Genomic DNA, 24,141 nt, shown 5'->3' with positions numbered 1-24,141 from the left:
TCTTACAAACGAAATGAGAACCTAATGTCTTAAAAAAACAAAAAAAAATGCATCGCTATGTAACAATCATGGATATATAAAGTGCATCATCCACCCCACACATGTGAGCTCAATATACTGTGCTTAAAAATCACAATCATGAATTGAATGAGTGAGACCAAAAAATACATGGCTCACAAGATACAATTTTTCAGAGTCTTGACTAATATTCGCTGTATTTGGATGCTCCGACATTCACTTCAAAAATTTGACATGTAGGTATGTATAAAAAGTTCACAAGATACACTTCATTGTATGAATGTATGCTACAACTGACCCTACATGTTTGTTCCTATTTGTCACAAGTGCTGGGCATTCTTCATGGGTGTTGAGTAGAAATATTTTTGATTGTCTAAAAGAGCTCTCAATCTATTTTCAAAAGGTTTAGTAAAATTATTACTTTTCTTTCAATACTTGAGGGATGTTCTTCAATACTTTGATCCGTACATCCTTATATGGTATGATGCACCCTGTGTAAAGAAAGGAATGCATATCTGTGAAACCCCTCTGATCGCGGTCTGTGATTGTTTAAATGAACTAAGGAGTACATAACTGCACACAACAGACAAAAGGAAATACCCGAATGGCATGGTAACTTCTTGGTGAACTTTTCACATAGCTATTCCTTATTTCTGTGGAGCCAAACAGGAAATGAGTCCCAAAATATTGGTAGGCCCCTGGACATTAAATTATGCAAAAAAGGGGCTTAGCTTATTAAAGGTGCAGAAGATCTTATATTGGTGATAATGGCCATGTTTTAATGGATCACTACTGCCAGTTCCCTTGGTACTTTGTAAATGATAAGGGTCACCACGTGGCTGAGACCATTATAATTATCTTGGTTATTAAGTTCTATGAAGATGTTAAAAAAAAGGTGTTAAAGTCTTGTATCTCGCAAAAACATATTTAGGATGACCTATGGATCATCTTCATGGGAACAATTCCGTCTTCCACTTAATTGCAGCATTGTCGCATGAATTACTTATTGATATGGCTGATAATTATATATATATATATATATATATATATATATATATATATAATTTGTGACAGAATGTCACCACACAACACTGTACATCGTCGCTGGCATTTTGATGAATGTGTGCAGCAAAATGTGTGTAATGTGAGTACATTTAAAAGTTTTTAGGTCTATAAGGCATTTTAAATGTCTACAGAAATAATAACGAATGCACGTGCTCTTAAAACATTGTGGGCTTGCTCTATTTGGCTTTTGAACAGCTTGTGTTTTACATTTTTCTCGTCTTGCAATTGTCCCAGTATATCTTGGACCACATGAACATGTTATCATATAAATTGCTTTTGTACTGTTGAATTTTGTCAAATTGGTTAATTGCCATGGTTTAGAGTCCCATCAATGTTTTTGGTTGCAGTTGTGCTTTTACATACACTGCATTTCTGAGAAGGGTAGGCACCTTTAACTGGGTTTAAACCCCAATGTTCTGTCATGTTCTTGATTTAGGGACGGCTCACCTGAAATCGTTCTTCATAACAATGTTTCTGAAACTTTTAATTTTTTTAAAATCAAAATTGATTCTTCCATTGGTTTATGAAAAACCTTTTTTCGATTTCTTTTTGATGGATGCTATTTTATAGGAATGGTTTCTGACAATATTAAGCACTAGCCTGTCACTGGACTGTTCATGGAGATTTTATTTTTGGATTATGCTCCAGTCTCATTTTAATTTCTTGGTACTAAGTTGGCCTCCTTTATATAGGCTTTTCATGTACTGCTATTTCTTTTGATTTTTCAGGACTGAACAAATGAGATGTTGTTTTTTACGTGTTTTGCATGATGGCTACCCATATGCTGTAAAACATTTTTGACTGTCGCCTTATGATAAGGTTTTACCTAAAGTACGCCAGTGTTATGGGAATGTCCCAAAAAATTAAACTGTTGCTAGCACACATTGTGCTTGAACTTTAAACAGAGATTTTGTGCAGTCAACCAATTGACAAGTAAGGACATTGTCCTGAGTTCCTTGCCAGATGATTATGCCATTTATGAACGTCAACCAGGTTATAACTTTTGATTTGTGATTTTTGGTGTTGGCATAAACCACTGTTTGCTCAAACATATTCATAGAGGTTGGCTAAATTGGGAGCAATGGTTGCTCCCATGGCAGTACCCTCAGCTTGTAAAAAGAACTAATCTTGAAATTGGATGGCATATTTTTTTTTTTTTTTTTAATGCTACTTTGGTGCACCAAATTATGAAAGAATTGGAAACGGGATCATCGGTTTTTCATAATATTTCTTCAATTTCTTTTAAGGATTCTCTTCGTGGAATACGAGTGTTTAACAAATAGAAGTCCATATATACGAGGAGGTTGTCGTTTGGGTCAAATGGAGGCCCTTCTGTTTTATTAATGGTTCTTTTTGTGCCCTTTGAGTAGAATCCTTTTTGGTAACCATCGGTCTTAAATATAGAACTACATATCCAGATGAGATAGATAATCCTGGCGGGTTAGCAAGGCATTTGTGCACTGTTGGAAGAAAATAGGAAACTGTTACTTGACCTTTCTATTTTAATGAAGTACTCTACTTCCTGTCTGAACTCAGTAAGAGATCCTGCAGCAATAAGATAACCTACTTATTTATTTAGATTATCATTTAATGTCTGACATCCTAAAGTGTTTTGTGACTCTAAAATGTTTTCCTGTCTGTTTATCCAGACATAAGGAGTTATTTTCAAGATTAAAACATTACATTAACAGTAATGTGAAAGGTTCACCAGGAAGCCACCTTAACTAACTCAAGTACTTACTTTTGTCTGAGTGTTATGTTCTCAGTTCATTTAAAGATAATCAGAGAGCAGAGTTGTTTCACTGATCTATTTTCCTTTCTTTCAAAGGATGTTTTGTATCATATAAGGATATAAGGACAACATACGTTTTTTAGCAACATAGTTGAGATTTTTTTTATAACGTGCATAGTCTCGATTACCAAATAAGGAGGAGTCGGACTGTTCACACCTCCTATTCACAGCCCAATGGGGAATGATTCAAGCATGTTAATATGGCTTTCATGCCCTGCCAGGAGGGTGGACATGGCCTTTCACGGCTCGCCAGCCCAAGCTAGGGCAGGCCCGAGCGAATTCTGCCTATAATGAAAATAAAGAAAAATAAAGCGCCACCTGGTGAAGGGTGGCTAGGACAGCAGGCAGGGATTGTGTATTCTCGCCCGCTGTTCCTGCCACCCGACTGGCTGAGTGCCTTTCCCTGGGTGAGAATATATGAACTACCAATGCTGGAGACCGAGTTACAGGTAACCCATTTCCTAGTTTGGAGGAGATAGACGCTTCTGACTAATAATAAAAAAGAAAGTAAAACTATTGTACATTTTTCAAATGGAAATGATAATGTGAGTGTTGTGATAGTCATTGTACGTACTAAATGTAGCAATAACATTTTTCTTTGTAAGCTTGAAGTGCAATCGCCACCTGGAACAACTGTTGGCTATGTTGTGCAAAACTGGCATCCTTGTTTGCCTAAGTTTACAGTGCAGAATGAGCGAAAGGAGGGAGTTCTGAAAATATCTGGCCCGTGTATTCTGTGCAGCTGCTGTGCAGATGTAAATTTTGAGGTATGTTAATAAATGAAACATATTTTGCATCAGAAAACTATAGAATTATGCACTTACTCGTGTCTTTTGTTGTTTTTGTGTGAAATTTAAAATGTAAAAATCCCATACCTATGGTGGAGACCTATATATTTGATTTGTGAAAATTTGCAGAAATGTATTAATGAAAAGAAAATGTGGAATTTTGGAATTTTATCAAATTTAATAAATGTGTGCTCAATATTGCAAAACCAGTCTGTGCAGTCAAAAATAGATTTTCCATGCATCAATAAAAAGTCAACATTCTTTTGCACAGATGGAGGCAAGCATCATGCATCAAACTACTTTGTCTTGCTCAAGCACCAGCAGTTTAAAAACCAACAACTGGGGGGAATCATGGAGTAGACCTACTTTCTGGCCGCTGAAGAAAAACAAACATGCCAAAAGCAGCCAGAAAAGACAAACCATGATCAAAGACTGAGAAATAAACCCACTGGTTCTGAGGGGTTGAACACCAGAAAAAATGGACAGTGTGGCACCGGACAGCGACCTCCAGGAAGAACCCGATTCTGCCTGAGGGCTCAAGTGGATGGCCCCAACACACAGTAGGATGGCCCCAACACTGAGTAGGATGAGCCTGGAGGTGCTGGGATACTGTGTAGAATCCAGAGGCGGCACAGAGCTGAAAGTCCCTCCAGCTGGGCATTCCCTCACAGCAGCAGTGAACCATCCGGAGGTTGGTTAAGGAGAGGGGCTGGGACCAGAGAAGTGGTGTTTGGCACCAAACAGTCAAAGAAACATATCCAACAACCCATGCCGCTGCCCGGCTACGGCCTCAAAGTATACTGGTGCCTCTTGCTCTGAGGTGGTGATGTACTGAGCCAACAGTGGGCCACGGGGCTCCCCATAAGTGAACTGAATGGTAGATGACTTCTCCCCCCCCCTTCCCCCCCCAGGCAGGCTGCTACAAAGGGAAGAAACACTTTTTCAACTGGGAGTGGTGGCAGAGGGGCGGGTGGCCCTTGCACCCTGTCAAGCATATTAGGCAGCAAAAACATACTGGAGAGGGAGGGAGGGGGATGGTGGTTGTGGTGGTAGAACCAGATGAGGATCACCCAGGCAGAGATGAAAAAGATTGCGGTAGCAGTGCATAATGGTCCCTGGAACATGACCAAAGAGAAACCAAGGAAAGCCAGCCTACAACCCAAAATAGATACCTCCACCACTGGAGGCCCACATAAACCTCTAGAAGGGGAGACAGCCCAACACCAGCACAGGCAATGGGTAGCCATGACCTCTCTGGAGCAGAGGATGAACACAATTGGGGTGGATGTGGGCCTCCTCTGTCGAGATCTGCATAATGTTTCATCCAGAGTGCGTGAAGCAGAAAATCGCATATCTTACATTGAGGATGCCCTAACCCCCTAAAAACTAACTTGCAAACAATGCTCCACAAGACATGTCAGCTGGTGGAAATAATGGAAAACTCAGAGGGTAGAGCAAGGCAGAGCAACATATGGCTGAATTGACTGCCGGAGAGAACTCTGGGTCCTTCGATCAAACTTTTCCTTGAAGAATGGATAAGAGTGTGTGAGAGCCCGGTTGGTCTGTCGAGCCTTATCCATTGAAGGGGCCCACAGTGTGCCATGTGGGTAGCCCCCATACACAGGTTATCACCAAACTATTGGGACAGGATTTGATCCTTCAAACAGCAAGTTAAAACGGCCTTTCCATATGAAAGGCACCAGAGTATCAGTTTATCCTGAGGCAGTGCAGATAGCCTGCCAGTCGTTGGACATGGTTTAGGAAAAACCATGTTGTTCCCTGCAACACTGCAAGTGATTCAACTGCAAGGAGACCAGTTCTCCACAGATCTGGATGAGGCGTGGGACTGGGCTAAAGCATGGGGTCCCAATAAGAAGGGAAATCCAAAAACCCATTTTGACCAAACAAGTTGGCATAACACAGAGCATGAATTGTGAGAAGGAGGGGACAGGAATATAAAATAAGGAAAACGTTCTATGAAATGGAGAACCACTGAAGCTGAGAGGTTTACCTCTAGTGCCGATACTAAGACTAACTATATCTGAGAGGAGCAGGTGTCTGAAGAGCCCCACAATTCCTGTTTGTCACCATTGGGTGAAGTAGTCTAGCTTAGTTTGAAATGGGACGACAGATGCTTTATGTTGGGGAGGGATTATGGAGTGGTCTTTGGGGATGTTACTTTGATGTAAGGGCTGTTTAGGCAGAACTCTCATTCGGGAGGTAACATATTAGCTATGTTCTCCAGCATTGGATCTTTCATCTTTCATGGATTCGCATGCTTGGAATATTCCCTGTCATCAGGCTGGGAATCCTCGGTAAGTTTTATATAGACATTTTCCATAGGAAAAATTCCGACACTTTTGTGTCCTATCTACATCGTTTCGGGCCACGCATGCCGGCGCCACTAGGATGTAGGGGTATATATAGCTCCGCCCCTGCAGCTCCCTCAGATTTCAACCGTCTTCCAAAGTGGTGTGATTACCTCGCGTATCTGCTATTTGGTTAGGTTGTTCTGGCTATTTCTGCAACTGTTTTTTCTCAAGAGAATGTCTGGAAAGGCGTTGTTTCGTCCGTGTGCTATGTGCGGCCTTAAGGTGTACGAAGGGGATGGTCATATGGACTGCATTTACTGCCTTCATCCTCACCACATGGCGGACACTTGTGAAATCTGTCAGGGTTTCTCCCAGAAAACCCTCAAAGATTGAAAGACGCCTGGTCGATTGGCTCAATGACGGAGCGGGTGCGTACCCGGCATCGGAGGTGGGCTCCACGGCCTCAAAAAGTAAGTCGGAACCCCCGACAAAGGCATGTGCTGCCAAAAAAACGAACCTCAGAGAAACATTCGAAGGCCTTCTCCTCTTCACACAAGATGCCGTCTTCTTCCTCCTCATCTAAGAAGGAGAGAAAAGAACCATCTAAATCCTCAGGAGAACGTCAGAAGTCTACCTTGAGTCGAGAGGCCGCGGCCAGCAAGTCAGCACCAAAAGCGTCAGGAACACCCCAAGGCCCTGCGCCACTGGCTTCGCCGACGATCCGCTCGTCGACGCCTGCATCATCGGCGGCTCCTCCCACATGTCAGACTGCGGCGGTAGGAAACCTCATCGACGGTGGTCCCGTCGATGGGATGGCAACTGGAGGTTTTTGATCCGTCCCACCGGAGGCCCTGCTTCAACCAGAGGCGACTTTCCATCTCGTCGGCTGACGAGGAACGCGACACGGTCGCGCGCCCAACCGTCTGGGGCTGCAGCCGACCAGCGCAATGTCGCTCTTGGGTGTGGGTTCCATCCCTATTACCTCATTACTGAACCCCCAGGCGGTTCTGTCATTGGAGGTGCTAAATACGCTACAGAAGCTATTAGCATTTGGACACACAAATACCCCAGCCTGGGGCCCCGAAACGGATACAGTCTATGCCATTTATCGACGAGCCGGGCCCGGCTCCTCGCTCGGCGACCAGGATTACGGCTGCTTCCCACGCGCCGGAAGATTTCCCTAACCTGCAAGGAGAACTACAGGGCTCTGACCATGAAGGATCAGGTTCAGACATCATACTATCCCCCTCAAGGGACCCAACTTGGGACTCTGAAGCGGAGATGGAAGCTCCGAGAAGCCCGGCACAGCCATCGCCACCTAACTACGTGGGTGCATTCCATTCCATGCCATGATGAGTAAGGCGTGTTCGGAGTTTGGCCTAGTCCCTGAAGAGGAGAAAAAGGATTGTTTTCTTTTTGATCAAATGGGCAAGAGAAGGAAATCCATTTTCGCCATCCCGATTTTGGATCATGTCTGGCAAGAGGGCCTGAAGACCATGCGGCACCCGTTCTCTGAACCGGCAGTGAAAGGTTGTTTGGAGAAGAAGTTCAAGGCTCCGGAATCGACTCCCAAGAGCCTGACGTCTCAACCTTCTCCGGAGTCGGTGGTAGCGGCGGCGGCTAGAAAAGCCAGGTCTCAACATAAATGCACAACCCCTCCAGACAACGAGGCCAGGAGACAGGACGCTTTCGGCAAGAAGGTGCTGTCCATCGGCGCGACTACAGTTCAAGCAGCCAACTCCTTGGCGATTATGTCTAGGTATGACAGGGAAATGTGGCACCGACTGGCTCCTATCTTGGAGCATTTGCCCGAGGAACATAGAAAGTCTGCCATGTTGCTAGTGCGGGAAGGAGAGGCCTCCAACCATGCTATAAACATTGCCGTCGACTTAGCCGAGTCCGGTTTTAAGCAAATCAATAATGGCGTAGTTCTACGTAGACTAGCCTGGCTCAAGTGCACTACGTTCAGACCGGAGGTGCAATATAAAGTCTTGGATATGCCGTGTGAAGGGGAGCAACTGTTCGGTGAAAAAGTTGATGTGGCCTTGAAGGGCATGAAGGAGGATACGGACACAGCACGGTCACTCGGAGCCCTCCAGAGTGGTAGGAATTTTCGGTCCTTTCAGAGGGGGCCTCTGGTAACTCGCGGTTAGGGTCATCTAGAGACCGAGGTTTCAGCAGACCCTCCTACTTGTCCCAAGGCTACAGGCGTGCGGCCCAATCTTCTCGTAGAGGCAGAGACCACCAAACCGCCAGACGCGGGGTGCCTACCCTTCGTCGACGAAAGATAAACAAACCAAGAACCAACAATTACATGTTTCAGGACGTCCTGGGGAGCAGAGTGTCTCGTCGCATCGACGCGTGGGAGCGCATAACAGACCGATGGGTTTTGGACACGATTCATCTGGACCACTCTCGTTCAAGGGCAAGCCACCACACATTCCACCGGTGTTCTCGGCCCAGCCCCACCTCCAAATACTACTACAGGAGGTGGCGCTTATGCTGCAGAAAGGGGCTATAGAACTGGTCCCGGTGGCAGAAAAAGGACAGGGAGTGTACTCCCGGTACTTCGTCAAGAAACCAAATGGAAAATGGGGTCCCATTCTGGATCTACGAGCGCTCAACAAACTGCTCAAGAATTTAAAATTCAAAATGCTGACGCTTCAGGTGGTGGTCCGATCGATACAACCCGGAGATTTGTCGTCGCTAGACCTTCAGGACGCATACTTCCATATCCCGATGCGTCGACGGCACAAGATTTCTGCGGTTCGCCGTCGGACGAACCCACTATCAGTTCAAGGTCCTCCCGTTTGGTCTAAAATCATCCCCAGGACGTTCACCAAATGTCTGGCTCCAATAGCAGCCTGGTTAAGAAAGGTAGTCACCATGTGTACCCTTATTTGGACGATTGGTAAGTGAGGGGGACTGTCTCCGGAAAGGGCACAAAGCCTAAATGCCACCCTGTCCCTTCTGCAAGGTTTGGGCTTCGCAGTGAACTTCGACAAGTCCTCGTTACAGCCTTCAAGGACCTTGGTCTTTTTGGGGGCAGAGTTCCACACGCAGTCGGGGCTGGTGAAGCCATCCCTCGAAAGGATTCGCAGACTGCAACAAAAGGCATCGGAATGGGAGGTCGACACCAGAGTGTCAGTATGAGGGTACATGTCCCTGCCGGGGACAATGTCGTCCTGCATACCCTTGATAGACAACTGTTGCCTCTTCATGAGGCCGCTTAAGGAATTCTTGGCGGATCGATGGGCACAAAGTCGAGGACGGTGGTCGGACAAGTTGACCAACGGCCAGCTCGTGCAGGCGCTTCAATGGTGGAGAATCTCCATACACCTAACAAAGGGAATGCCCTTACTGGAGCCTGCGTTTCAGAAGACAGTGATTACGGATGCTTCTCTAACTGGGTGGGCAGCTCATCTGGACTCCTTACAGGTTCAGGGTCGTTGGTCATCGGAATAGTCCTCCCTCCATCAACCTGCTAGAGTTGAGGGCGGTGTGTTGGGCCCCAAAATCCTTTCTGCCACAGATAAAGGGCTCAGTTGTGAGAACCATGACAAACAACACGACAACAATGTTTTATCTACGAAAGCCGGGAGGAACTCGCTCCAGGAGCCTGTTGACGGAAGCCCAGGAGATCTGGCATTGGTCCTTACAACACAACATACATCTGTTGGCGTTCCACTTACCAGGAGTAAAAAATGTGCAAGCAGACGCTCTCAGCAGAGAGATGAGTCTACACGAATGGGAACTGAACGATCAGCAACTGCACCGTGTCTTCGCGGAATGGGGTAATCCGGCCCTCGATCTCTTTGCGAAAAGAGACAACAAAAAATGCTCCCAATACGCGAGCAGGTGGCCACAACAAGACTCGCTAGGGGACGTGTTCTCCTTCCCGTGGACAGGCAAGTTTCTGTATGCCTTCCCCCCATTCCCTCTCATCCGTCGGACTCTGCAATGGATCCACAGATATCCTTGTCAGGTGATCCTGGTGGCCCCGTATTGGGCCAGACAAGTGTGGTTCTCCGATCTACTTCACCTCTCAGCGGCAGTACCAATGAGGTTCCAGAAGATCCCCAACCTTGTGTCTCAGGAGAAAGGGACCGTTTGGCATCACGACCCGGACAACCTCAGTCTGACGGCCTGGCTCCTGATTTCGCTGAGATTGGCGCATTAGCGATTCCAGCGGATTGTCATCGTATTTTGCAAGCTGCAAGGGCACCTTCCACGAACACTTCGTACACATACAAATGGAAAAGGTTCTGCATATGGTGCGCAGGTCAACCAGGTCTGGTCCCACGGGCGATCACACCGGAACAACTCCTACCATACTTGTTGCTCCTGGCAAATAACGGTTTATCTGTTTCTTCCATAAAGGTGCATCTAGCTGCCATCTCGAGATTTACTCGGAAGAGACATTCCACTCCACTGTTCAGTGACCGCCTAGTTAAACGCTTCCTTAAAGGGTTGTTTCAAACCTTTCCTCCCAAGAAGGTTCCTCCGATCTGGAGTCTGAACCTGGTCCTGGTAGCCCTGATGAAACCCCCTTTTGAACCAATGTCATCGACATCATTAAAATGTTTGTCTTGGAAATTGGCTTTCCTGGTGGCCATTACTTCTGCTCATTGCCTGTCGGAAATACAAGCCCTAGTGATCGACCCTCCGTATTTGAGGTTTTTCAGTAACAAAGTTATGCTGGCCACTAACCCGAATTTCATACCTAAAGTACCTTCCATGTTCCATAAACCCGCTTCTATTGTGTTGCCTTAATTCTTTCCAACACTGTCTTCAGTGGCAGAGAAGACTCTCCATACATTGGATGTGAAAAGAGCTTTAAAATGTTATCTCCATCGCCACCAATGCTTCAGAGACACAAGACAACTCTTCGTAGCTTATGGTCCTGCAGCTGGGGGTAAAGCGATTTCAAAACGAGGACCATCCAGATGGGTGTCTTCAGCCATTTCCTATTGTCATTCCAAGGCCGGAAAGCCGCTAGTTAAGCGTCCAAGGGCCCATTCGACGAGATCTACATCGTCGTTGATGGCTTTGTGGTCCGGAATTCCGCTGGGGGATATCTGCCAGGCGGCTTCCTGGTCGGTACCACACACGTTTACCCGACATTACTGTCTCACACAGCAACATGCTGAGGATCCACAGATGGGGCGGGCAGTACTAAGTCACCTGTTCCAATAAGGTAAGCCCCAAGTGGGGTTGCATTCTTCGGCAGCTATACTTTAAAGTGCCATGTCTTTTACGGTTAACGTGCTTTAATGTAATGTGTTGCCAGAGTAAGTGGGCACTGTGATTGTTGTGATGTTGGTTTGCATACACACCTCCAATGTTGGGGGACACTGCTATACAATCTATTCTAAGCATGTGAATCCATGAAAGATCTGATGCTGGAGAAGGGGAGTTTTTTACCTGTAACTCCATTTCTCCAGCATTGGTATCTTTCATGGATTCACATGCGCCCGCCGGCCTCCCCTGAGCATGCAAACCAGAGATCCCCCCCGTAATACTTTGGGGGCTGAAATCTGAGGGAGCCACGGGGGTGGAGTTATATATACCCTTACGTCCTAGTGGAGCCGGCGTGTGCGGCCCGAAACGACATAGATAGGACACAAGTGTCGGAATTTTTCCTATGGAAAATGTCTATATCTTACCGAGGATTCCCAGCCTGACGACGGGGAATATTCTAAGCATGTGAATCCATGAAAGATACCAATGCTGGAGAAATGGAGTTACAGGTAAGAAACTTTTCCCTTGATGCACTCTCAATGGATCGCAATGCACCCTCCTGTAGGTGCACAGAATTCATCGATGCAGGGTGATGGGCAACACTTCAGGAATTAAATGCCTCACTTGGAACGTTAACGGGCTCAACGATGAGATACAACATAGCCTCGTTTCCAAAAAGCTGATAAAGTACTATTGTTAGACACTTGATGGGCATGAGGTGCAACTTCCTGGGTAGGGGACGTTCTAAAATGGTGCATGCAGGTTACTACAAGGGATCACGAGGGGACAATATCCTGGTAAAGAAATCCCTGCCCCTAAAATTTTTAAACTGTTAGAGTTTTACTGAAGTCCACCTATGGGTAGGACTAGAGAAGACTCGCTCTTGGATGTACCGGGCTCCAACTGAAGTGGGTCCCTGGAATGGCCCTCATTTCCCCTATTCGAATGTTGGCCCGAAGGATGAGCAATGAACGATGCAACTCACTGCTCAGCCAATCACGACGTGCACCAGTGTATCCCACAGATGCAGAGGGATATTTTCTCAGACGGTCTTTCAAGCCTTATCCAGTGACAACACGACGTAGTCGCGTTAGTCAAGCAGCAAATTCACATTCCTGCACGAAGATATGCACATGCACGGTCAAGAAGAACATGCTTATCTCTTCTATAGATGGAGGACAGATACATATGCATACTGTCGCAAGTGTTTTTCATTAGCCAAACGCAGAAAGGCTAGGATGTCAAGCAAACGTGTACCGCGCTTACAAGCGCTTTATCGTTACTAACCATGAGGAGCCATGGGGACGTATAAGGAACCTATAGGGCTCTACCACTACTAATCTCTAAAGACCATATTAGACCCTATAGGGAAACCGTGGAATGTTTAAAGTGAATTTGTATGAAGCCATATGCCTCTAAATATGGAAGAAGAGATCGGAATCACAGGGACAGTGTTCGCATCCAAGACAAGGGTGGGTGGAAAATTCCTGATTCCCGAGGCGGGGGAATCTAACTGTGAAATTTGGAATAAAATCCTCATTTGCAGACAGGCTCAGTTTTGTGGTCTTTGCACACGTGACCCTGCTGAGCAGAGCAATGGCTATTTACTCATGGTGAGAAGAGGAGCGGTTCCCAGCGGAGCAGACAAGATTGATGCATGCATTGTGCACCCAAAATTGCAACCTGCAGGCAGGTACTTGGGCTAGGTAGTGATATCAGTGGCAACAATGGGAACAGTCTTTCGCCTTACCATGCCACAGATCGCTGTGAAGAGAACAGGGTACCAAGCCTGGGGAGGACCCGCCCCAGTCAATCCAGACGCTAAGATCATGGGGTGGTGGGTGTAGAATGTTGCACGGGCCAATGGCCCTTGTGTGACCCTGCAACAAAGTGATGGATGGTTTTTCAGGGAAGTCTCTGGCAAAGTCACGACATGGTGAACCAATGACATGATTAACATATGGATTTCTATGGGTATTAGTACCCAAGCTACCCAATGGGGATGTCACTTAGGGTTTTGGGGATGGATTGGTGTTTGACGTCATCAAGGAATACAACTGGGTGACACAGGCTCGGTTGCTGAGATTGCTGGAGATCTTGATGTTTCTTGTGTGATGACTGTCTATTTGAGAATAAAGACAGTACATTTTGCCCCATTGAGTTTAGGGCCCTTTAGGAACGTGCATGTAATGGATGGGGTCACACAGAATAAGTCCAAATAACCAAACCAACTCAGGAAGATGGCAAAGTACTGTTTTAATTATCTAAAATTGAGTTTGCAACTAACCTCTACGGACGTACGCTCCGGTTCTGAGCGATCTTTCATAAATATTTGAAATATACATCAGAGGTGACGTACTAGGTGGCAAATAATGAAAAACATTCTAAGTCGGAATTGGCTTTAGGTGAACATCTTAGCATATTTTCTATAAGAACTAGTATTGGGATTGGCTGCAGAAACATTAAACTGTTTCGCATTGGTTTTCAAACTAGAAGGTCCTTTGAGCTGGATTTAATCCAAACAGCTCTTTAAGATGAGTAGGATTACCCTGGAGATGCAGATTCATACTCCTGCATCAATAATTAAGACGACTCAATAGTTTGGCAAAGTGAGTCTGTTTTATTAACAAGCTTCTAAAACTGAGTACTACGAACATCAGCAGTCGCTCTTCTCACTCTCCTTACTTTAAGAAAAAAAACAAGTTTCTATAATGAATGTGTCATCACTGACGTGTGACCTGCGCATGCACGAACGTCACCCTACGTGGTAAACTTAACCTAATGGGAGGTGGGATTGGTTCTAGGAAGGTAACTTAACTTAGATTCTATATCTGTGTATGGTAACGGGGAGAGGGGATTGGATAATTAACATCAGGTAGGGCAATTAAGCCCTCCCTTCAAAATGGCCACTATGACGTCCCTAAAAGTACAACGTCCAATTGGCTCCAAACACTTTAGGACCCCCAACTTCTACATTTGGTTTGGTTTCAACCCATTCATACTTTTCCACCTACGTCTAGCAGCACGCAGAAAGAACAGCCAGATGCGGATGAGCTTGTCTCTGCACCAGCTTCCCATCAATTATTCAGCCATCAATCATCACTCCAATGGTCATGTGTCAATTAGTGCTTTGAAGATGGGCCTTGAATTTGTACTGTGTGCCTGAGAATTTTTAGGGAGTATGGGTATGGCTGGCCTCCTCATGCGTAGGTGTGACAATCGCACCCTTCCAGCCGGTCTCCAATATGTGACTGGACACCACAGAATCGAGCCTTTCCGTGCATTTGATTTTAATTCTACCAGTCCCCTGACGTCTTTGTTTATCTTGACCTTTCTGAACAGGATCCTGTCCGTTTCTTCTTAATTGTATCCAATGTCCGCCCATTCCAGCTTGATAAGACCTTGGCTTTACTGGCACGGCCAACCTTGGCTGAGCTTCATCCTGTTCAATTCACTCGCTTTCTTGCTGCGACACTCAAATTGAGGCCTAATGAGACTGTTCAATACTGCTTATATGCGTAGTGGAAATATTCATTCATAAAGTGCTTTTGAGGTATATATTGGCACTTGCAGCACTATAGCTATTTAAAGCATTTAGCTAGCTTCTGTTGGGTGTCCTGACCCACGTTTGAGCTATCATGCTGCAACATTTGATGCTGTGGGCTTAGAAAATCCAAGATGGCCAAAAAGCCCACAAGTGCGCCAGAATCCAGGAGAACCACGCAGTGTGCACACCCAAAATGGTTACCTAACTTGCCTCCAACTAGTGTAAAGAAAGATCTTTGTTAACAAAATCCACTGTTACTGATGTCAAAAAGTTGCTGAAATCGTGACTCATTGGACCACTTTAAAGATTCAACCCTTTTGTGGGGTTCTACATAACCATTTTACTGTAAGGAGCCCCATCAAAACAATGTTAAGCAAGGATTTACTACCATGTAAGAAGCATTCCTGTTTAGAATGCATTAATCCAAGAAAGATCCCAAAATCCTCAAGGCGGCGCTAGCGGCCTAAACTCTGACAGGAGAACTGAGTGCAGTTGCTGACAAAGGGATTTGACTCAGCTGACTTCAAAGGCTGCATTTTAATTAAAAATTAGCCACATGCTGTTCCCAGAGGCCTGAAGACTGGGAAACCCTCTCACCTCCAGAGCTTCACACCAGGAGTTAGAATCTCACATGACCTCTTGATTGATAGAAGGCAGACTGGCTGGGAGCCTCCTGGAGACCACACAATAGGCTCTTGCAATTGAATAGGATATGTTGATTTTGACTGTTTCCTGTCAACAAAGGCCTGCCTGCCAGAAGACACATGTGACTGACCCACCCAAGTCTTGGAGGCGGACTCCAACACTCTGAGAACTGAATTGAAAGCAAAATATATATTTTACAGAAACACTGATAACTCTTTGTAATCAAATGACAGAAATGCATAACTTTGAGAGCCTTCATTTAAAAAATGTACCTTCAATTCAAGCCCAAACTCCAATTTGTGTGATGTTCTGGGGGCAAACTAGCAGTTAAGAGGGTATTACTTAAAATGTATGCATGTTAAAAATCTGACACTTCATCACTTAATGTCCATACTCCTTGCGCACATGTGTGTTATTTGGGTTAATATCCGATATTGCGAAACCAGTTAAAAAGTGAAATATGTTGCCATTTCTGAATGCAAGCTCCCAGGAAGAGCAGAGTTGGAACAGGGGATACCTCCTGTGATATGTGATGGGTGCATGTAATTTCAAACCACTGTGTAGCTATGAAATATGTCTTTTGGGTCAAAATATAGATTGTGTGTAATTTGACAGGGGTGGGTTCTCTGTACCATAAACAGACCTCATCATGATGACACTTCATTTCATTCCCCCAATCAAGTGGAAGCGGATGAAGTGGCCAATGACAAGTGGAGAGGGGTAGAGCCTAGTGATGCTGCACACACGCCCACTTTCAAAACACATAAAAGCAGACAGACAGGACAGATAGGGACCTTCAATTCCATCTGCTGCGGGACGCTCTGCCGGGAAAATCCAGACTTCAAATCCATCAATCTCTAGAGAAAGCTGTGCAGAAAGATCCAGACTTCAAATCCATCAATCTCCAGAATCCAGAGAGGCTAGAGAGAGCTGACCCAGATCACTGTGAAGTGCAGAGACCAGACCAGAGTCCAGTCTAAAACCTGACCAGATCCGTGGCGAGGCCCATTCTAATTCAAGAATATAGTGTGAGTACCTAGTAGAACTGTGCAGAACCAATCTCTTAGTTAAAATAATCTAATTCAATCTATTTTAATCTAAGTAGAACTGCCACCTGTCATTTGTAAAGCTGTCACCTGTCCTTTTCTAGTTGCAAGCTGCACTTGTCTTTTTGAACTTTAAAATTTCAAATCTGAAAAACAACCTTTATTTAATCGCTCAAATCTCCATGACCGTTTGTCCTAGAGATTTGCAGTAACTTTCATCTGGAAGCTGAGATCCTAGGCTGTCTTAGGACCCCAAAATGATAGTGCTAGTCCTTGTAGTTCCTCCGCAATCGCGAAAAACGCTCTCGCAAATTTGCCGCAATTTGCAAATTTCTCCACGTGTGAAAACAGAAGCTTCTTGCTTTCACTTGCCAAAAATTCGTTTAACCTGCTAGTTGCACCCTAGATCCTTGCTAAAGTGAGCCTGGACTAATATTAACTTGATACCACTCACCCTGAACCTCAAGAGGGAATTAAAAGCCTTTTAGCATATTTTTCACTTCATTGCCAGCACATGTAAAAGCATTTTGGGCCTGTGTTTAAAACTCCGATCTGTAGTCTAAGCTTGCTGGGGTGAACTGAATTACATTTGATTGCATTTCTGAGAACTGTGTGCTTTCCTTCCATTTCCTTGCATTGCATAAAGGGGGGAGGGGATTGCCAGAGAAAAGTGATTACATTGTTTTGTTGAACGCATATTGAGTATTTTCTGTACTGCATTTTCATTCAACATTACATCCATCTGAACTTATATAAAGCATTCTCCACCAACATCTTCTTCTGTTCCTATTCACAAGTGTGCTAGTGCCAGATTCTCCGTTGTTAATCTTTATCATATCAGATTAAGTGTGATATCCAATTATTAATTTATTATCAAAGTGTGATATATCTATAATTTGTTTAATTTTTTTCAAATAAATCTTCTAAATTTGCAAAACAAACCTACTTCTTGGCTCAGTGGGGTCAGGGGGATTCTAAGAGAGGGGTGTTATATAGGGGTAGTCATCCAGAACGCATGAACTGGACATAAAGATATATCAATAAGGGTTTCCATTCAGTATCCCAGACTAGGCATTGACTTAGCTGTAGTGTTGAATTGAATCCTCTTACACTTCATGAATTCTTTGCTGCTTGCGGTTACTGTAGACGTTTAAACTAGCTAAATATCTTCATTTCTGTGGCATAATCATCTTCAACTTGATCCCAAGATGTCACTTAACATTGGTACTTAGAGTTTTGTCACTTATCAGCATTCTCTGGTCACTATGTTGGTATAATGGCTTCAGTTCAGTTCCTTATGTCACCAGTCATCATCCTTTATCTTCTTTGCTTCTTTGGGTATTTCATTCAAACGCCCATCATATTGTCTCGAATGTAGGTATGGTTTTCTCAATGAGTATCTTGCTGCCCAAATTCTCTTGAGCACTGGTATTCTTATGGGTACTGCAGAGTCCTCTCTCTGCTGGTTCAACTGTTCATAATACATCACATACTTTGGAATAAAATCAGTAGATACTACAAGAGGGGTAACAGGAGTGAGGGTACTTGACTCCTCCTCTACACCTTCATTATATGGACCACTACAATTGGTTGGCATGCTTGTGCCATGTATGGAAGTGTTCGGTTCACTTAGCAGCATGTAAGCCCAGAACTAGGTGCAAGAAGATGGGGCATGACATGGCCTCCCCACCCAAATATCCGAGCATCTTATCACCCTTGCCTTCTGCCATGAAGATTGTCTTTGAACTTGGCCTTGCTAAAGTATCCTTGTCTTGAATACATGGGAGTGCAAGTACTCACTATCGTGTTCTGGGACTTCAAGTCTGAACTTTTTTTTTTCCATCGTTGGTTCATGTGACAGGAGACCATGATTTGGTCACTTTTTTCAGGTTTTGAAGCCTTAAATGAATTAAACTTGGCACTCTTGGCGTTCTTTCTTTGCAACGTAACAAGGGATGATTCATCGTTTGTACTTTCGCTCCTTTCCAGAATAGTTAGCTGACCTTGACTGCTTCGGTCTTGACTCCAGGCCAGACAACCTTGCCATGCAGCTCCACGATGCAGCTTATTCTTGCTGCAACAGTTTTCCCTTTCCTCTTCATGGGTCCTGACTTACTAAATTCATGATACCGATGTCCAGCTTCTATACAATTGCGGCTATGCTTGCATTCTATTTACTACATAAAGCCAGCTTCTATGATGACTGTCTCCTTGCGTATCAGTGTCCGTACAATTATTGAATGATTGATTCTCTGCAGCACTTCATGCACGTGTAATCTTCTTTTTTGTATTTAAAAGTTCACTTGCTTCTTTACTTTGTCATTAGTTGCTGTAGGATTCATACACCCTCTTCAGCCAGTATCTCGAGATGTCACATGTCTCTTGTGATGTCACTAGCTTTTTTCTTTTGCTCTTTTTTCATATTCCTTCAGGGAGTTCCTCCCTTAGGTTGTCATCGCTTCGGGGATACATTCGGTACGGGTGTCTCAGTGAGTATCTTTTGCACACGGACTGCGTTATTGGCACAACTGCTGGTGTCAAACACGGCGCAATACATATGGGAGGTGGAGGGGGCAGGGTTTCCTGCAGATACATGAAGCTTCTCCTCTACATTTCCCCCTCTGGTTGAGTCCTTCGACAACCAAATCATTTCTTTGGTGTCCAGATCTTCATCACCCGCCCCCTTAGGGTTCCTGCTTATTGGACATGTTCACCTACACTCCAGGTCATGTAGTTACATTGTTAATTTGCGGTACAATGGACCCATTGTCCCACATACTTCTCATGATTCTTTGGATACAGGAACTTCGTTCCCTCAGGTGCTACGATGCTGGCCCCTATGTGTTTCCTGAAAGCGTCATCAGTCAGCTCCTGAGCGTTTGGTTCAGGTTTCACATCGATCATGGGCTTCATCCCTATCACCTTCTTTGCAGTTTTCTTGCATTGGGCAATTACTACCCTGACTACACAGAATACAAACCTTTCTAACACCAGTATTAGTCCAAGAACCTTACATATATCTGCCAACCACTGTGGAATCCATGAAAACAAATGGGCAAACCAGCTGTCATCTTCAATGTCATCTGTCTTGTCTTCCATCTTGGCATATAGGTCTATCAACGTTATGGCCTCTGTCAAGTTTCCATTCTGGTCATCGTGAGAAGGTATGAATGTGCAACATGATGGGTTGATTTTGGCACAAACTCCTCCTTCCATCGCTATGATCATATTGATTCTGGAGGGTCATCAGTCGTATAACCCTAATGGCATTGAATCCCTTTATGGTAGCGTTGATCGTCTGCAAAAGCACACATCTGGTGATTTGTAACCATTTGGCATTTGCTACGGTCTGAATTTCAGCCATAAATATGGTTGTCATTATCATAGTAGTCTTGCTAAATAACTTGTGCTCCTCTGGAATGGTATCCTACGCTGTTTTGGCTGAGAAATAATACTTACTTTTCATCCGTCGGAGTTCAATTGATCTTGTTTTTCTCAAGTGGGCACTTTTGGAAATTCACCAATGTTTATGTTGCTCTGAGGAATCTCTAATGCTGGAACATGGATAAGAACCATGGAACATTCTCTGCCCCAATCCTTGGGCAACTTCATATAGGCTCCAGATCCACAAGCCCAATATCGATCCATAAGGATGGCTGTCCCTTCTAACATTCTGGGGACATCAATTGTGGTCTTGCATTCTTTGTTATATTCCATGTCTTCGGAAGCATAGTGTTGCATTAACCAAAGGGATGACACTGACTGGGCCTGATTTGTCTTCTACCAATGTCAATAGTTTGGAGGGCTTGGCCTATGACTTTAAGCATCCATCAATCAATTTCTGCACTTTTTGCACGTAATGAGTCTTCAGAAGATGAACACCACAGGACACCATTCCTCCTTCCCATCCTCCCTTGGTATGCCCTCTTCTGTAGATCAACATTTGAGTTTGTTCCCAAGATTCAGGTGATCCTGCTATTTCTGTCACATCAGGACAATTCATTCTCTTCATTTTTTTCAATGATCGCCTCATCCTGTCCTGCAGCAGGATATACAAGCATCTTGCACTTACATCCAGGCTACTTCTCCATTTGTGTGGTCTTGATATTGTCACCCTGGTATGAAAATGACCATTTTGATCTCGACAGTTTCAAGGAAGTTGGGCGACATTGTGGTGATCTAGTAGTACATACTGCAATATGGCTGAGGCACTTTACATTGTGTGCTGAAACCTCCCTCGAATACTGTATTCATGGCATAGGGGATGAGAGCAGACATAGCAACTCTTCAGATGATCTTTCAATTGTTGATACCACATGTTGTTCCCCAGGTGAGCTGTATTATCTAGATATGTATTTACCCCTACATTATCTTCCTCTGCATCTCTTTTAGGTCTCCCAATATACTTAGAGATTAAGGAATTTGTCATTATTAGTTTTCATAGTGGGGAGAACCATAAGAGCCAACGCCTCTTCTAACGAGCAGAGTAAGATTGAAGTATGAACACAAAGGCAGCAACCACAAGCCGATGAACGTCACTGTCGGTAGGTGGTATGGTTTTTTATCATTTGAAACAAATATTCTCCACGAAATGAATCTGGATACTGATCTATTTTCCAATTTCTAATCCTGAACTGATGTTTAAGCATAACTCTAATACATTTATTCTCTGTTTCAGTGCATATCTAAAATTGAAATTCAAAACTCCTAGAATTCTCTGCAAGTCCTTGCACTTCTGCTAAAAAATATAAGGCTTCCAGTCCAAATAAAGTATGTGTTAATCACTTGTTGCCTTATCCTTCTTAGTCATCGATTGGGTCTGCACACACGGAAATTCTTGTTGTCTTGCTTCTGGATCGGCAACGGTGGGACGGAGGGTCTCGCCTTTATAAACCTTCACATTGTTTAGGTGCAGCCAAACCCCTTTTCCTTAAAAGTTTAACAATCGAAGGTGACTTTTATTCAATAAAGAATGGGCCATTAAAGCGAGGCTTATGCCCCTTCCTGGTGAAATTATTGATCAGGACTAGGTCCCCAACATATAACTTGGGTGGTGGTAATAGGTCACTTGTATTGGTCGCAGAATTATCATCTTCCGTGTTCCTAGACCTCCCCGACACTGACTTGATCTGAAACGAAAAATACTGGTAGTCCTACATGTCAAATAAGCATTGCATCACATCACCTAAAGTTTTGGCTGTACTCCGGGCATCAATCCTTACCGTAGCCGGAGGTGATAGAGGCATTCATCAATGCCCTGCAGCTAGCTCATGCTGGGTGAGGTGGTGGTCCGATCCTAGCTGATTCCGAAGGGCATATAAGGCCAGCGGTAAGCAATACAGCCATACCTTCTTCAAAGTCAATTTAATCTTGGCAATCCGTTCTTTGAAGAAGCTGTTGAGTCTCTCATATATCCTGTTCATTTGTGGGGATACGCAGAAGAGAATGTGTGCTTTATACTTCATAAAATCCCTATTTGTTTGAATAGTTAATTGACAAAATGTGGCCCATTATCGGATCTTGGTACTTCACACACCTCCCAACTCGGGAATACTTTGCACACTGAAAACTTTGCTGCACAATTGGTATCAAGGTGTGTACATGGACCTGACTCGATCTACCTAGAAAAGGGACACACCACCAATAATAGATAGCTAGATTCATTGCATGTCTGTACCATATTGACAGTGTCAATATGTAAATGCTGAAACTGACCATTCGGTCGAGGTATTACTCCTCCGATTGTTCTCAGTGTATGCACAGCAGTAAACCTTTGACACATGATGCAATGCACCATGAATAGTTCCCACAAATTAGGAATGAACCAGTCTTCTCCAATATTAGCATCAAGACTTTCTTTAGTTAAATGCGCAGGGTAATGCAGCTGTTCAAGAGTGGCTTTATTAAGTTACTGGCATCACTGGCTTTCCAGTGTTGTCCTGTCACCATAGTTTCCATTGGGATAAACATCCCCCTTCGTTTCCACAGTTTTTGCTCTTCCTGTAGTGCGCTTCCCTGAATCTCTATTACTTGGGTTATTGACAACTTTTGAAACCCCTCTTGCACTAACATAATTGTGACTGAATTCTCTTTAATACACTCAGTATCAAGACTCAATTTCTGGAGAATATCCAACCGTTTTGGCTTCTACGTCTGCGGCTTTGTTCCTGCAAGAGAAAATCTGTTCGCTTAGTATGCACTGTGCATTTTGCGACCGCTATGGCTACTGGGAGTTGTGCCTTAATGAGTCTCTCCTGAACGGCACATGCTGCACTGGAGAGCAATCTGCATGGAGGTACCTCCTCCTGTTCCAACGTGCCAACCATGCTGGAACGGTTGACATCACATAAGCAGATTCACAGTACACCGTCACTTCCTGCCCTTCATGTTTCTTAAGTGCGACAATAAGCACTGCTAATTCGGCTGCTTGCAGTGAAAAAAGACGGTAGCCTTGCACTTGCTACGAGCTCAAATTCTCCATTTAATCTGTCTTACTACTGCAGCGCCTGAATGCCTTTCCCTACTAGTCTGATCAATTTTTGAAGGACCATCAATAAAAAGAATCTCCTATCCTGTTAAAACATTCTCCTTTCCACGGGGTATAGTATCATATCATTCAACATAATTGGCACAGACATGCACATGATCACCACCTTCAACAGGTTTAGCTATAAATGTGGCTGGTTTCATTATTTGACATCATACAATTTGAATCGCTGTTAGAAATTACCTAGTACGCTGAAGCTATTTGGGATGTCCATGTGCCTGTTGGGTTTCTCTAGAATGGCAAATGGAGCATGCTCCATGTAAAGGGTCATAGAACAGCCCATGACAATACATGTGGACTTCTCAATTGCAAAGCTGCCAAAGATTGTTCGCAAGTGAAGTGTCCTCTCATAAGTGGGTCTAAATTCCCACTGTAATATGACACGGGTATATACCCTAATGTGGTTCTTTGTAGAAGCACTGCTGTTATTACTGACCCATCTGTGTGAAACCAAATAGAATTCCTAGCCATAATTGGTAATTCCTAAAACTAGGGCTGTACAGATTGCTTATTTCAATTCTTTAAATCCTTCCTCCATTTCCTATGTCCATTCTAGTTTTGCTTACCAACTTGTGCTTTGTTTAATGCTTCCAGAAGTGGCCTTGTGCACGTACTGTAAGCAAACACCAGGCTCGAACGTAATTGCTCAAACCCAAAAACTGTTGCATCTCTCACTGTATTCGGTTTTGATGTTTTCATGATTGCCTCAGTTCTCTGGTGTCTATTTCCTTCATGCAATATCAACTGACCTATGTAGAACACCTGCAAATAAATAGGTAATCTACATATTGCATCACTTCACTTTCGAGATCATCTAGATCCATCTGTAGGTATCTATTAAAGATTGATGGGGACTCACAATACCCTTGAGGCAAACAAGTGTGTTTTTAGTCTTTTTTGGCAAAACGTAAATGAAGTCGTCTTTGGAGTCCTTGTACAACGGGATCGAGAAAAACGCATTTTTCAAATCGATCACCATGAAGTACTGAGCTTCTACTGGGATACTACACAATATTGTCACCAGATTATGAACTAAAGGAAACTCTGCATCTACAATCTGGTTGAGGTCCCAAATCCTGGATAAATCTCCACGACCTTCCTTTAGATTTTTTTAATCTGATACACTGGGGTATTATACAA

At 44.1% G+C, this 24,141-nt stretch overlaps 1 protein-coding gene across 4 annotated transcripts in view; it reads left to right on the top strand.

Annotated features, from left to right (window-relative positions):
* The window catches only part of LOC138491668 (phospholipid scramblase 2-like), a 412,550-nt gene that overhangs the window by 287,299 nt on the left and 101,110 nt on the right, over positions 1–24,141 (top strand). For 3 of the 4 annotated variants that reach the window (XR_011276070.1, XM_069618312.1, XM_069618311.1), the window contains one exon: positions 3,481–3,642. The exons of the other annotated variant lie outside the window; for it this stretch is intronic. Coding sequence is in view for 2 of the 3 variants with exons in the window: in XM_069618312.1 (XP_069474413.1) it covers positions 3,481–3,642 (162 nt within the window). In the remaining variant the exon portion in view is untranslated. The remainder of the gene's footprint in view (positions 1–3,480; positions 3,643–24,141) is intronic. 4 annotated transcript variants of the gene reach the window in all.

This window comes from Ambystoma mexicanum, chromosome 10 (genome assembly GCF_040938575.1).
Source record: "Ambystoma mexicanum isolate Mex_15411 chromosome 10, UKY_AmexF1_1, whole genome shotgun sequence".
Taxonomy (NCBI): domain Eukaryota; kingdom Metazoa; phylum Chordata; class Amphibia; order Caudata; family Ambystomatidae; genus Ambystoma; species Ambystoma mexicanum.
This window is presented reverse-complemented; position numbering and strand designations above follow the sequence as displayed.